This window comes from Protopterus annectens, chromosome 4.part0, assembly GCF_019279795.1.
Source record: "Protopterus annectens isolate FY-2018-M chromosome 4.part0, PAN1.0, whole genome shotgun sequence".
Lineage (NCBI taxonomy): Eukaryota > Metazoa > Chordata > Ceratodontiformes > Protopteridae > Protopterus > Protopterus annectens.
In genome coordinates this window covers 1,101,909,270-1,101,925,064 of record NC_056733.1, presented here as the reverse complement: position 1 = coordinate 1,101,925,064, position 15,795 = coordinate 1,101,909,270, and the positions used below count along the sequence as shown (strand labels likewise).

Genomic DNA, 15,795 nt, shown 5'->3' with positions numbered 1-15,795 from the left:
AAATTGTTCAACAGTGAGGTGATTTTGGAATAGTGTAGCTACGCCTCCTCCCTTTTTTTCAGTTCTGTCTCTATGTATAATGTTATAGCCAGGGGTAGTAATTTCATTATTCTGGTGTTCTGGTTTAAGCCAAGTTTCTGTTAAGACAATGATATCCGGTTTGTATAGAGCTAGCAGGGCATGAAGGTCCTGCATTTTGTTAAGTATACTTCTTACATTAATATTTAGTAGGAGGAGAGATGAAGTAGGTCTTGGATATAGGGGATTTGGCTGGTTTAGGTTTGTGTTGGTAGATGTATTGGGTCCTGGATTATGGTGAATGTCTCCACAGCAAGTAAGTTTTAGGAGTAGGTATAGGTAGAGATTTAGTTTGTGTAGTATTTTAGCTTGTTTTTGGGAGGAAGTGTGCTGCTATGAGGGATAATTGGTGAGATTTGATTGGGTAGTTGGGAGTGAGAAGTGTTGGGGTGTGGTCTATAACTATAAATTTGTGATCTGTGGTGGGTGGAAATGGGGTAGGGTAGAGGAGCGAAGTGGAGGGGCGAATGTAGTGGTGCTACACCTTGTTCCAAGCTGCACCCACAAAAAACAATGTGGGAAGAGCTCAGGTAAGTCCCGAGGTGTGTAAAGTTTTGAATGGTTAGTTTAGAGGAAGTCTAGGCAAGCTGGCAAGGGCAGGTATTGGTAGGGGAAGGAAAGGAGATTAGAAAAAATGTGGAGTTAAATTTAGAGTTTCTTCAAGTAGAGTAGGGGAAAGGAGAAAAAATTGATTGAGGCAGGCTGGTTGGCCCTGGTGGTGCGCAGCTCTTTAATCAAGGGGAGTAGGCTTTAACAATTTAAGAGATATGCAAAGAGCACTTACATGAGTTTTTTTGAGGTCTGAGGGACTGATAGGCAATATCGTTCCGAGTGATGCAGTTGTATTTAGCTGGGGAGTTCCTTAAGAGTGACCGTGAAGTCCTGGATCTAGGTAGTTGAGGGGGAAGGATAGCCTTTACCACCTAAAAAAGAAAGGGAGAGCAAGGAAGGTTAACTATATGTTAGAGGATCAGCTATTTAACAGTGAACCCTTGAAAGAAACAGTAAGTGGAGGGAGACATAAAGGTTAGCGGGGAGGGTTATGGGATAAACAGAAAGGAGCAAACACAGAAATAAAGATATGATAGTAGGAAGGTAGAAAAACACAAGATGGGGGGGGAGGGAATAATGAATAAAAAATGAAGACAGAAGAGCAAGATAGGCGAGAGTAAGGGTGTTAGAAAAGGAGTTGCACCATAAATGAGAGAGAGAATAAAAAGCTGCAGCAGTCAATAATTCAAAATAAGGCATGTAAAGAGATACTTTACTCTTAGTAAACAGAGCTACAGATTATACACTCTCTATTTCAGTAGTATTAAATTACATTTACAGAATAATCATGAGCTCTCTACAGCAATAAAATTATTAAACAGAGCTACAAGCTGTACACTTTCTATTTCAGTAGTATTCAATTTTCAGAAAAATCATTAGCTCTCAACAGCAGTACATGAAATGGGTAATGAAACCACTTTTAGGACAATTGCACTGTTCTCTATAGTAGGATAAGATGGTTACAAACAAATCAAGGACTCACTGTAGTTGCATTAAAAGCATCAGCTGTCTACATTAGTAAAGCTCGGCAGCAGTGATTCAGTATGCTACAGTATTACCATCGTAGTACGTAATGTTCTACGCGTGGATATGAACTAGTAAAAAACTTTCACACAATACATTTTAACAGAGCAAAAACTGACCCACTGTTACACTTTCCAATACTACAAGATATAACTACAGTAGTACGTTATGTTCTAGGCAAGGATAGCAACTAGTAAAAGCCTTTCATAGAATATATTATAACAGAGCAAAAATTGACCCACTATAATACCTCTAATGGCAGCGGTCACCCTAATGATGCATTCATGAGTATCTTTAAGAGTTTTTGCAACATAGCTGCTGAAGTCTTATTATTTTAGTGTACGTTAATTAATAAAACATTTATGACTGTAATGCAGCTGGAAGTGCGCTGTTGCAAGTCAATTGTATTTCAAGGAAGATTAATGCATAATAGTTTTATCCACAAATACATTGTATATTCATCTAATCAGAGTGGAGCTGTGACAGTTGTAGAAACCTATATAGCTAGCACAAAAAACAGTTGACAAAGGAGGCTTGCAAAATCAGAAAAAATTATCAGAATACCTTGCATATGCTGAAGGGCAAAGATAGGTCTAAAACAACCCCAAAATCAGGGAGTGCACACCAACAGCGACCAAAGGTTCTGACGGGGACAGGCCAGAAGGAAGGAAATGGTGCGGAACACCAGGGATAGATTTTTTAAACTCGCAAAGGATTATGGGAGTATGCCGTGCAGGTATGTGAATAGGAGAACAAGATATGCTCATGGGAATTTCAGGTGAATGCAGTGTAGGGGTGGGGAGAGGGGCTACACCCTGTTCTAAGCAGCACCCACAAAAAACAGTGTGGGAAGAGCTCAGGTAAGTCACGAGGTGTGTAAAGTTTGGAATGGTTAGTTTAGAGGGAGTCTAGGCAAGCTGGCAAGGGCAAGTATTGGTAGGGAAATGAAAGGAGATTAGAAAAAAAGGGAGTTAAATTTAGAGTTTCTTTCAAGTAGAGTAGGAGAAGGGAGGAAAAAGATGATTGAGGCAAGCTGGTTGGCCCCGGTGGTGCTCAGCTCTTTAATCAAGGGGAGTAGGCTTTAACAATTTAAGAGATACGCAAAGAGCACATACATGAGTGTTTTTGAGGTCTCAGGGACTGATAGGCAATATCGTTCTGAGTGATGCAGTTGTATTTAACTGGGGAGTTCTTTAAGAGTGACCGTGAAGTCTTGAATGTAGGTAGTCCAGGGGGAAGGATGGCCTTTACCACCTTGCATATGCTGAAGGACAAAGATAAGTCTAAAACAACCCCAAAATTAGGGAGCGCACACCACCAGTGACCAAAAGTTCCATCGGGGACAGGCCAGAAAGAAGGACACGTGAAGACTTGATCTGAATGAATTTTGTAAAGTGTTATTAAAAATGATGGATTGGCACAGTGATGCAGCAGCTGCTTGGCTTAGCTCCCCCTCAGAAGTGTGAGACTCCATCCCGAGAGTCCTGACCCTTCAGAAAATAAACAATAATTCAAGCAGTACCAAAATATAAAAGTGACCACCCCCTTTCAATATGTCTTGCTGTTTTAAAAATAGTGACTGTCCACTAAAACTTAACATTTTAAACAGGTAAAACAAGTTACCTACTTTCACATCCAACTCCTGTAGTGCACACTGCAGTGCTTAGGATAAACCATTTTTTTTTCATCTTACCTTTAAGCATCCCTGTGACTAACACTTGCTTTAAAACCTGCTGGAAAGCACTAGGAAGTCTTAAACTGATACAAGCACTCAACTCTCCTTGTTAATAAAGAGAAATTAATCGTAGGCACTACACAGCCCATAATTGCAAAGTCCCTTGCTAAGGTAAGGGAATACAGCTCTTGTACTTTACAAAAAAAAGCACCAAACCAGGCATGTCCAAGGGCCAGCTTCCAGTGATTTCCCCTGTCCACCTGGTGAGTCTGGGTATACTGGGGCAATGCAGCAATTGCCTCATGTACACAGACAACCTTCTCCTCCTACAACCCAACAGTGCAACCTGCTAGAGATGCACTTACATAGCCAAACTGGAAGCAAAGCTCTCTCCACCCAAGATTGTGCTAGACAGTCAGGAGAAGGTTAACTCCCGCACTACACCTCAAGCAACACATAGCCCTTCTAAACCCACACCACCAACACCCACACATAGCAACACTAAATCCACATATGTGGAGGCCCTTAACAGTACCCTGCCCAAGCAATAAGGACCTCTGAAGCTGAAATGCAAACAAACAACAATCACAACCAGAGTGTCACATAGCTCACAACACCAGTGTGCCACCCAACAACAGCCTCTAAGGCAAGACAATGTACCCAAAACTTCAGTCATAGGAGACTCTATAGTCAGGCACACTGATGTTCCCACTCACCAGGCTGAACAAGGAGAAAATTACAGTCAGCTGCCTGTCGGGTGCCAGGATCCGCCACATAACGCATGCACTCAAGTCACTCATCAACAAGTACAAATGTGACTCTGTCATTGTCCATGTTGGAGTGAATGATTTGAGACATACCTCCCTGGACTACATGAAAAGAGACATGGAAGAGCTCTCGGATCATGTGGCCCAGGCAGGTATGACCCTAGCCCCGAGTAGCATCCTGCCTTCGCCCAGAATGATACCACAGTATAAGGACAAAATGATTGACTTCAACAATTTGCTAAGCTTCTGGTGTCATTCAAAGGGGGGGATCCAGTGTCTGCCTGAGATGACATGATTGACAGACCACGATGCTTTGGCAGAGATGGTCTGCACCTGTCTCCCCTGGGATTCAGGTTACTGGCTAAGGCTCTTGCCAACCCTATAGTGCCTTTTTAGGCAACGTTCAAAGGACAGAACCACCACCATAACAAGTACAAGCATGCAAAATCTGAAGGTAATGCTACTCAGTGCATGAAGTGTAAACATCAAAATGCACTCTCTCGAGGCACTCCTAAAAATGGAGAACATTGATATCTGTGCAGTAACTGAGACCTGTTCAAGGCTCCAGAGAGCACCCCTGCAATACCAGGCTACAACTCTTACCACACTTTTCGGCCACCAAACCAGGACCGAAACACTAAAGGTGGAGGAGTGTCCATATTCACAACACCAGGCTAGTTGCCCAACACAATGCGTCTGAAATTCTCCAGGTGCAACTAACACTTGGTAAGACTGCAATCCAAATTGTAGCTTGCTACAGATCCCCCACCATACCCCAAGAGTCTCACTACACCTTTCTAAACATACTGGAAAATATTATGATGCAACTAAACACCCTAATACTGGATGATTTCAACTTCCCTGCCATTAACTGGAAAAACTACTCGTGTACCAACACCTTTGCCCAACAGTTCTTGGAATTCATAAATTCCAACACCCTGGATCAGCTAATCCTTAGTCCCACCAAAGGCTCCAATATCCTAGACCTGGTCATTACCAACATGGGAAATCGATGCTTCACACCTATGGTCACCCCCTCATTGGTCAGGTCTGACCATAAGCTAATCACCCTTGACATCCACATCCCGCCCCACCCCCCAGTAAGGAAACCTCCGTAAAAAAAACTTCTCCAAAGTCAACTTCATACTACTCACATCAGAATTGACAAATGTCATGACGCCCATGCAGACAGAACCTGAAAGTTCGACTGCTGAATCCTACACTAAGGCACTGTATGAGCGCATCCACTCGTGCATGAATCGTGCCATCCCCAATAGAACCAAGATGCTCTCCTCCAAAAAACAGAAACCAATCTGGTGGTCCTTTGCCATAAACAAACTTTACAACAAAAGAAAGACACATGGAGAAAATAGGAAAATCTCAGGATGCAAAAAACTCCCTTACCAGCCTCAGTAAGAAGCTGTGATCCCTCATAAAATCCTCCAAAGCTAGTTAAGAAAATAAAATTGCCAAAGATTCCAAAGACAACCACAAGGCATTCTATAGCTATGTCAAGAATCTAAATGGCAATGCTCAGATCTGCTCTGAGCTACAGCAGAATGGCATTAAATATACTGATCCCAAGGATATTGCCAATATCCTGGCAGATCGATTCAGTGCAAATTTCATCCCCCCTCTCACCCCCTAAAGGGCCCATCTCAATACTGAAAGATTGCCAAATTCCGGTAATAACAGCCACCCAGGTAAAAAAAACACTCTCCAAAGCTAAGAATACAGCATCCATGGGACCAGACGACATCCCAGGCTGTGTACTACATGAACTACAAAATGAACTGGCACCTCACCTAAGTGTCATGTTTAGTCATAGCCTCACCTCAGGCTTCATGCCCACTGAGTGGCGCACAGCTACAGTTATTCCACTCCACAAGGGGGATCCACCTTGGTTCCCGGGAACTACCGTCCCATCAGTCTGACGAGCCTGATCTGCAAGGCCATGGAACGTATTATCCTGGAACTTATAAACAAAGACATTGGCAACCTTCAAACACTGGACCCCACGCAGCTTGGGTTCATGAGGGGATGATCTTATCTCCTGAACCTGATTGACTTCTTCAAATCAGTCTCCAGAGCTTTGGACAATGGTAAGGTGGTCCACACTGCCTGTCTGGACCTCGCCAAGGCCTTCAACACCCTCCCTCACTCTGGAATCATAGATAAACTTACTAATAGCTGGGCATAAATCCCTACGTCACTCACTGGTTTGCCAACTGGCTTACTGACAGAACCCACACTGTAAAAGTAGCCGACTCCAAATCCAGCTCCAGACAAGTGACAAGTGGAGTACCTCAGGGTTCAGTCCTGGGACCGCTCTTGTTTGGCATCTACTTCTCTGAAGTACAAGCCAACACTAAGGGACTCTGGCTAACAAAGTTCACAGATGACTGCAAACTGGGAGCCATTATTGAATCCCCAAATGATGTGGATATTCTACAAAAGGGCCTTACAGAAACAGATGCTTGGTGCCAGAGCCTTGGGCTTAAGCTCAATGCCAAGAAATGTATAGTTATTCCCTTTGGGGAAAAACATGTACCCATGAATTACCACACAGGTGGCAGTACACTAAACACCAAAAGTGTGATAAAGAGACTTAGGGACACAGGTGGACAGTGGTCTCACCTTCAATAACAACATCACCACAACAGTCAGGAAATCCTTCTATGTGGCACACCTCATCACTAAGAGCTTTTCATCTAGAAAAAGGAGGTCATTGTCCCACTGTACTCATCCCTCATTAGACCCATTATAGAATACAGCACCCCATTTGGTATGTACTTCTCAAGACATCTGCAACAACTGGAAAGTCCACAGAAATACCTCACTAAAAGAATCACAAGCCTAAAGCAGATGGCCTATGCTGACTGCCTAAAAAAAAAACTCCACCTATACTCTGTCACATATCGTCTACTCAGAGGTGATCTGTGCTTAACATACAAGGCCATGTCAAACCCAGAGCTGTTGGACATGCTACACTTAAAGAAGTCCCAGTCCCTCAGAAACACACACTCCAGGAATCTAAACCTTGTCATCACAATGAACAAAACATGCTGGAGTGATAGGTTCCTGACCCAGAGACTCCCCAGACTCTGGAATAGACTGCCCATACATGTCAAGCATAGCGCCTCTTTGGCCCTCTTCAAAAGGAACCTTTATGATTGGATGGGAGATAGGAAATGGATCAGGTCAGTCGCCCTGCTATACAGGGGTCCAGGGAAGTAAATACTGTGGGAAGAAATTGCCAGGGAATTGTTATTACTAGACTTGTATAGGCCCTAGGGCCGATAGCCTAGCACCAACCTCTGAAGCAAACAGAAGAAAATTCTGAAACTCAGTTGTCACACCTTTTAAACATTTTTGCAGAGAGCTATTCGGTATCCCAGCATAAGGGGAGCTTTGCCCTGTATGCCCTCTGCTACTTAAACACACTAACTTTGAGGTTGCCGTCCCATGCTACTTTTATACACTTACTCTGAGGTCAGCATATCTTAAAGGTGGGAGAATATTTTTAGTTACTGCAGCCTTACACTTGGTATAGCTGTATTACTCCAGTCACAGTATATTTTTTTTTTGTTTGTTTTTGAGCATTTAGTCATCCTTGACTAAGGTACCTATTATGTGGAATCTTCCTGTCCTCCCTGCGTTTGTATGTGGTTTGTTTTTTTCCACATCTCAAAGACATGAAGTAGTTAAATTGGTGATCATTTAGGTTCCTGTAGGTGTGTGTGAAATTTTTTGTGTGGGCGCAGGTATGTGATTGCTTACTCTAATCCTTTGATAAAATGCCTTAGTTTCTAGAAGTAGTTTCCCTGCCTTCCAGTCACACAGTGCTTTGATAAGCTCCGACTTTTTATATTGTGTCAGCGAAATGAAATACTATTACACCATTCAGAACTTGTCTCCCTATCCCAAATCATAAGAATTAAGATTGGGGTAAGTCTGTAACAAACTTCAGCTGTTATGGTTAAGTAGTAGTTTAGCTTGTTTTTTGAAATAATTGAGAATTTTTCATTAAGATGGTGTATTATTTTAACTAGATTAGCTGGCTTATTGTGAAATAACCTGGATATTCTCATTGTATTTGTATGTTTCCATGTTATAATATTTTTCTTTCACATTGGAATAGTTTAGGCTGAAGAACTATGCACATATAAGTAAAATATTTAAACTGGTTTTGAAGCATTGGATGACAGATATTTAATCAGTCATAAAGTTTAACTCAGAAGTGCTCAGTTTTAAAATTACTAAATCTCAGTCACTTGCTGAATTGGTTCTGATGACTATATGGGTGGCTGCCATCACCTACCCCATATATCCCTAGCAGGCCACATCACATAAGGGCATCTAGACCTCTAGTATTACTCTGTTCAACTACTAGCACCTCCTGATTCCCCCACCATACCGTGCCCTGACTCTCATTACCCCACAACATCTCCACCATGGTGTAAACCTGAAATATAATCAGGTGAATTGTAAAATATACACTTGTCTCCTAATTGCTACTGCACAGGTTTTGTTGTATATTGTTACTTTTTTTGTTTTGTTTTTAATATGTACAGCTTGTTGCCTCCCTGTTCTTTTTTCTTCTTTATAATACAGCTACTACTTCGCAATCTGTACCCCTCTCCACTGCTATCTTTATCTCCTTTTTTTCCTGGACTTCCTCAGTATATATTCATAATTTGTAGCCATCTTCATCCTGTAATTAATTCACTGCCTCCTACTCCTTATCCATTTTCGTCTGATTCCATTTGAAAGTAACTAGACTCTCTTATAAGCTTGATATTAGCTAATATTTTACTGTATTCTTCATTTGTCATGTTTTCATTAACTGTCATCATTACATTTCTATATACGTTCATTATTTTTGATTAACTGTCATATCATTACTAATGTATGTATTTATGTACATTTAGTATGTAAATCTTGCATAACTACCTTCTACTTATTTTGTAAAATGGAACATTTCTGCCTGGGTCTCTGCTGAAAGTGGGAATTGTGCCCATTCGGACTTTCCCAGTAAACAAAAGCAATAAATAAAAATTTCATCTAGGGAGTACCTACAAATTGCCAGTTGTGATCAGTATACCACCCCATAAACAAATATAAAGTCAAAATAAAATAAGTTTGTCTTGTAGAAGCAAGTCTTGTCGAAGCAGTGGAATGAGCTCATAATGTGTACTGAGTAAATTAAGCTGTAGTGGCGAGATTAACGTTTCAGAAGAGCTGTGAAGAAGTACCACTTCCTAAACCTACGCTATACTTCTCATTCACATGGTAGGGATGTTGGCAGTTTAGCAAGCTTTTGTTGGCAGGGTGTATATTAAGTATGCGTACATTAAATGTAAATACATTTTGAGTTAGGTGGAAGGGAAGAGCAGGGCAATGGGCCATAGCCAGTTATGCCCTTTACAGATAATCTAGCTACTTTTGTTATGAAAATAATCATAATCACTACTTAGAATATTTTGCGTTTCTGTATTTATATTTAATTTTCCTTTTAATTTTAACATAGTTTCAGCAGAAACTCTACAGAAGAATCTAGAACAAATGAAGAAACAGATTTCTACCCTTGAAAAGGACATTGAAAATTTCCCTCCACCAACTGACGAAAAGGACAAATTTGTGGAGAAAATGACAATATCCTTTCAACAACTTATTCTGTCATTAAGAAACCAGACAAAGATGTCAAGTCAAGAAATGTTTCTGAACTTCCCTCCACTTACTTTGTTTCTAATGTGTATGTTTGTGTGAAAGTTGAAAGATTTTTTTTTCCAAAACCTGGTATTGTACTTATTTTGTGCAGACTTGTTTGTTATTTTTTTGCATTTGTTAACAGGAATTGTCCAATTGGGCATGAGAACCACTTTTCGGAGGAGGCCCAGGGTGAAAAGCTATACATGACAAGTGATAACATAGTATGCAAGTTTTACATGGCAAATATTAATGCATAGTAAGACTATAAAGTTTACATATATAAACAAAGCTTAACATGCAAGTCTTTAAGTATAAAATTCACGTTTTTGTACACATATAAAAAAATGCATTTACATTTTAGCTTTTCATAATCTACTCACAGCTTTGCCATTTAATTTGTGAAAAAAAAAGATATGTTGCCTCTATCACTTATGACCAAAGTAACATAATTTATAGTGATAGAACCACTCTCAGAGTAAAATTTTATAAACCAATATTAAAACATTCAGTGGGAAGTGCAGGTGGACATATTTTGACACATATTCAGACAAAGAAAGGTATGCAACAAGTCAGGAGTGGTCCTGTGATAGCTGTGTTGGACAGAGAAAAGACCCAGGTGACCCAGGGTTGATTAACTTCCTGAACACTGCGAGAGAGTGCAAGGTATGAGTGAGTGGCTGATGGCCAGTGTAAGGGAAGGAAGGTAGCCCAGTCTGCTGTCTGACTGGTTCCTAGTGGACATGAGACACAGCAAGCAGCCGTCAAGTTGAAAAGTATGCATCCAGCAAGTTGTGTGTAGCACAATACCCGCAGTCAGCCGGTGCACAGAATCATGTGTACCATGTGGGTGGCACTGTAGGAGTCTGCACATTCTGAATGCTTCTGAAACCAGTATGTAGACCAAACAACCAGCCTTTATGTGTGCCCAAATAATGGCCCATCTTCCACTACGATGTCACCCCGAAGGTCAGTGGGAGCAGATGGGTGAGTGGATTAAAGGAGTTTGATGATCAACAGACACAAGGAACAGAAAGTCTCCAAGAGAAAAAGAGAGGCCTTATTAGATTCAGTAGCTCACCCTGCGTGGCACTATAAAAAAGCCTGGTTTGAAGTATTAATAGAAGCATGTAGTTCCTTCTTGTAAGTATGGAAGCACTATATACAGTCATTTTTAAAGAGGACAGAAGTATGTAAAATTTCTATTAATTCAAGAAATGATCTCTGGGAATGTGGCTTACATTGCTTTGTGGTATGCCTTACATCAGCTCTATTTTATATGACTACCTCCACTGTAGGTGTGTACATCCAGCAGCAGGTCTGTCAGCAGTCCTACTGAATAGCGCTCACCAGTGTTATCATGGTACTCTTGTCACTTATAAAGTGAAGGCATCTGCATATGTTTCTTTTTGCTGCATGAAGCAGAAATTGAATTACAATCAAAGCTTTTGGTCCCCACCCAATCATGTTTCTAGTCTGCTATTTTTTTCTGGCATTTGAGTGGTCTTCCCAGTATAAATGCATTCAGTACTTTTTTTGGCTGGATTTTAAGTGGTTTCTGTGAAACTGACTGTTCTCATCATCAAAGATTTAGCTATCAGTGTTTATGGCTGGCAAAGTATATCAAGACTCTCTGTAGGTAAAAAACAAGATGCCCACCACTGCTGTTACAGAGCATTCAGTTTGACCACAATTTGAAGATATGCAGAAATGGCTTAACCTGATTAAAGTTGCAGCACTAGACATATGGCAGTTGCTGGGGTGGGGCAGTTGTTATTTTATTATTATTAATAGCAGGGTATTGTAATTTAAAAATAATGCTGGTGGCAGCAGTTTGATGTTTTTGCCAGCATTTTTAACATGGATACCTATTTGTAATAAAGTAATGTAATCACTGTCCCTAGGGATTTGCCATTTGTCCAGTGGTGTTTTCTTTATTAATGGAGTATAATAGCTTTTAGAAGTTACAGCTTGTTTCTTTGGCATTGTCATGTATTTCCATAGTTGGCTTGAAATGTCAGTAAACTCAAAGCAAAGCCTTTTGAGACACTCATTTTGGGGATCAGGGAGTCCAATAAATAAGGCGCAGTAGCAGGAACTGAAAACAGGCTGCTGGTCATCATTAAGGTAGGAATGAAAACTTAATGAAGTTATACGTCAGCAGGCAAAGTTAATGCTCTAAGATGACGTATACATCCTAGATAAACAGAGAGAGGATGGTTTATCAGTGAAGTAGGAATGCTTGTAGAATAACAGAGAACAGGATGAGAAAAGACATGTATGGCCCCCAAAAGCATTAACACTAAGATGGTGTACCAGTGTAGTCTTGTAGAAGATGAAAAGGGGGGTGAAGTATACTTTTATTATTGTGCCTGCAGGAGAAATTGCCGGCAAGGGGTTGTTACTGAGGGAAGGGGGAGTCCAAATGAAAAGCTGTAGCTGATGGAGAAAATTTCTGCTTAAAAGTAGTTATGCAAATAAGTGATTTAATTGGAAGGTGGAACTAGTATACATGGGAATGAACAGATGCACTGAACAGTTACTGGTGAAAATAAAGAGGAAACATGAGTCTTAACGTCAAGAAGGCACATGCTTCAGATGAACTGCATCCCAACCTGTAAAGAGTTTGCTGTGCTTATTACTGAATCATTGGCAACACTATGTCTGGTGTGTACTAAGAAACTGGAATGAGCTGCAAGATTGAAGGTTGATGACAGTGTATTGTTTTATCTGTAAAGTGTCTCTAGGCAGAGGCCAGGAAATTATAAGGTTTTTAGTGTCCCTTCTTTGTAGAAAAGGACATGGCAGGGACTCTACATGGCAGATATGGTAGAGTTCTTCAGTGCACATTGGTCAGTGGTAAGAGGCATTCACATGTCATAATTTTGTTTTGTGGGTCACCCCTGAGGTGGATAACTGCAACCCTCTTTATGTGGTGTATCTAAACATCATCAGTGCTTTTAGGCACCACACAGAATGCTGGTAGAGTGGCACTGGGCTTCATTGTTGGGCTCTTTTGTTATTAATAAAAAAAAAGTCAGATATTAAACTAGATTTTGAGAACACTGTTTATATCCTCAAGACATCTGTAAATGAAAACTCTCTCATCAGATGTGACCATTTTGTTCCCAGTTCCCTGAACTGAACATCTTCAACTGTTTTTGCATTTGTCTGCTGTACCTTGAATTAAAGATATTCAACACTAAATCATTGTTGCAGCAGCTTAAGCTGTATGAGTCCTACCCCTTTCCATGGGCAGCTTTTCAAAGCTTAAGGACACCCTCCACACATTCTTTCAGTAGCTCCCAGAAAAAGAGTGGCAGAGACTTAAGAGCTTTTTTGCCCTTGATGCGCTCTCCTTCACTGGGCTTTGTGGAATTGTCGGTTGGTTAGGAATACTTCAAGGCTGTGTAGATAAGTCCCCTTCAGGGGAAAATCATCAACAACTTTAGTTTTTGAGGGAAGTTTGTGATTTTTTGTCAGATATTGCTTTTTCTAGGAAATGTATAGTTATTGCTCTGTTACTTCTTGTCAGGAGAGGTTTTTTGTGTGAATGCCTCAGTGAAAAAACTTCAAGATATTTAATTTTTGACTTTTCTTCCTACAGTTTTCGTGGGTTTTATGCTTTGTGGCAGGATATTTTGCTTGTGGGAACTGTCAGTGGTTTTCTTACATCAAAGCCACTTTTTGGCTTAAAACCAGGCTGCCTCGTGGTTTTGGCATCTTTTCAGGCTTGTTAGTTGTTGCTGAAGCACCTATCAAGGGCAGAAAACACTGAGAGAAGAAAAGGAGCCACTTTTGTGATTTTAAGTATTTTCTTCTGATTTTTGTTAAGTTTTACTGCTTTGCCGCCTACTTTTTGGCATTTTCTGGCTTGCTAAAGTTTATATCTGTAACAGTACTTGGAACACATCTAGAGCCTGTTTACTGCATTTCCTGTGTTGCACTTAATGTAAAATCATTTTTTTTTCTCTAAAAACTGCATTTTACCTGATTTTGGCCTAGCACTCAAGTGTGGGGTCATTTATTGTACTGTTGTGATTATTTTGCTGCTTGTGTATCTCTGTTACCTTTAAACCACAACAAAAAGAAAAAAGAAAATCTTGCTTTTTTCCCACTTTCTGAAAGTTAAGAAAGTTCAGTTACAGATTTGCTGTTCTGAACTGTTTGGAAGTTTCTAAAAGGCCAGTGCTTGCTTGGGCTAAAGGGAAGTCTCTGTGTTCACCAGTGGGAGTGGTTAACACTGAACAGCCTGCCTTTCCCTGGAGGAGTGGTTACTACCTAAAAGCTGTAGTTTTATTGGCCATTTTGGGTCAGTTCTAAACTCCTTGAGCTCTCTTAAAACCCTACAACTCTCTTTTTGCACACTTTTGCGCACTGAGCAGCGTCAGGCAGCTCCGCCTAAATAGGTTTAAACTATTCCAGGCTCCACAAAGTCTGCTTTTCACTTTTTCCCTGTTCGAACTCTCAAAGTAATCACTCTATTCTCTTTCTAAAGCTCCACACTTGCTCAGCTCTTATAAGGAAACACTAACTAACTAAAGCACTACACCCTCTTTGACTTCTCATAAGGATTAGACTCCCGATTGGTCCTTCCTGATCAAGTGAAAAATCAGTTCCCTTCCCTAATCTGATCAGTAAAAAAACAGTTCCCTATACTAATCTGGTATGTCCAAGGGTCAGTTTGAAGGTTACTCTCCAGTCCAGCTGGTGAATCTGGTAATTTTGAGGCAATGTTACAATTGCCTTATGTATACAGACAACCCTCTCCTCCTTCCAACAAACTGTAATACATGTGAGAGATGCAGTTACACAGCCAAACTGGAGGCAGAGCTCTCTCAACCCAAGACTGGCACAGTCAGTCAGGAGGAAAAGGTAACCAGCCACACCACAAATCCAGTCTCACACAGACCTATTGCATCTGCATACCCAACACATAAACACACAAAAACATACTCAGAGGCTCTAAATAAAAATCTGCCTAAACAGCAAAGACCTCCTAAGCAGATATCCAAGCAACAGCCACCCCTCAACAATACCCACAAATCACATATCTCACAAAATCAGTGTGCCTCACAGTCACAGCCCTTAAGGCCAAACAACACACCAAATACACTTGTTATAGGGGACTCTGTTGTCCGGCACACTGACGTCCTGCTCACCAGACTGAACAAGAAGGTCACTGTAAGCTGCCTGTCGGGTGCCAGGATCCGCCACATAACAAACACAAGCACTCAGGTCACTCCAAAGCAAGTACAAGTATGACTCCGTCATTGTCCATGCTGGTGTGAATGACCTGAGACGTACCTCCCTGGACTACATGAGGAGCTCTCTGACCATGTAGCCCAGGCTGGTATGACCCTGACCTTGAGTAGCATCTTGCCCTCACCAAGAATGATGCCACAGTATAAAGACAAAATGATCAGTTTCAACAATTGGCTAAAGTATTGGTGTCATTCAAAGGGGATCCAGTGTCTGTCAGCCTGGGATGACATGCTCGACAAGCCACGTTGCTTCGCTAGGGACGGCTTGCACCTGTCACCCTTAGGCTTTCGTATACTGGCCAAGGCTCTTGCCACCCCCATAGTGCCTTTTTTAGGCAAGGCTCAAAGGACAAACCCACTTCTATAGACAACCCAAAGATAAAAAAACTAAAGGTAATGCTACTCAATGCCAGAAGTCTAAACCTCAAGATGCACGCACTCGAGACTCTCCTCAGTATGGAGAAAGTCGATGTCTGTGCAGTAACAGAAACCTGGTTCAAGGCTCCTGAGAGCACCCCAGCACTACCAGGTTATAACTCATACCATGCGTTTCGGCCCCAAAACTCGGACAAGAGCACAAAAGGAGGTGGAGCATCTATATTCATCAAAGATACGTACACCTCCAGGTTAGTGGCACTGCACGAAGCATCGGAAACCATCCATGTACAACTAACAGCAGGCAGAACTGCCTTTCAGTTTGTAGCCTGCTACAGAACACCCTCCCTAT

General features: G+C 41.2%; 1 protein-coding gene across 1 annotated transcript in view; it reads left to right on the top strand.

Moving 5' to 3' along the window:
- Nucleotides 1-15,795, top strand: part of DIAPH1 (diaphanous related formin 1) — a 2,838,381-nt gene that overhangs the window by 2,461,117 nt on the left and 361,469 nt on the right. Inside the window, exon 23 of the mRNA XM_044069079.1 lies at nt 9,626-9,750. Coding sequence (XP_043925014.1) covers nt 9,626-9,750 — 125 coding nt within the window. The remainder of the gene's footprint in view (nt 1-9,625; nt 9,751-15,795) is intronic.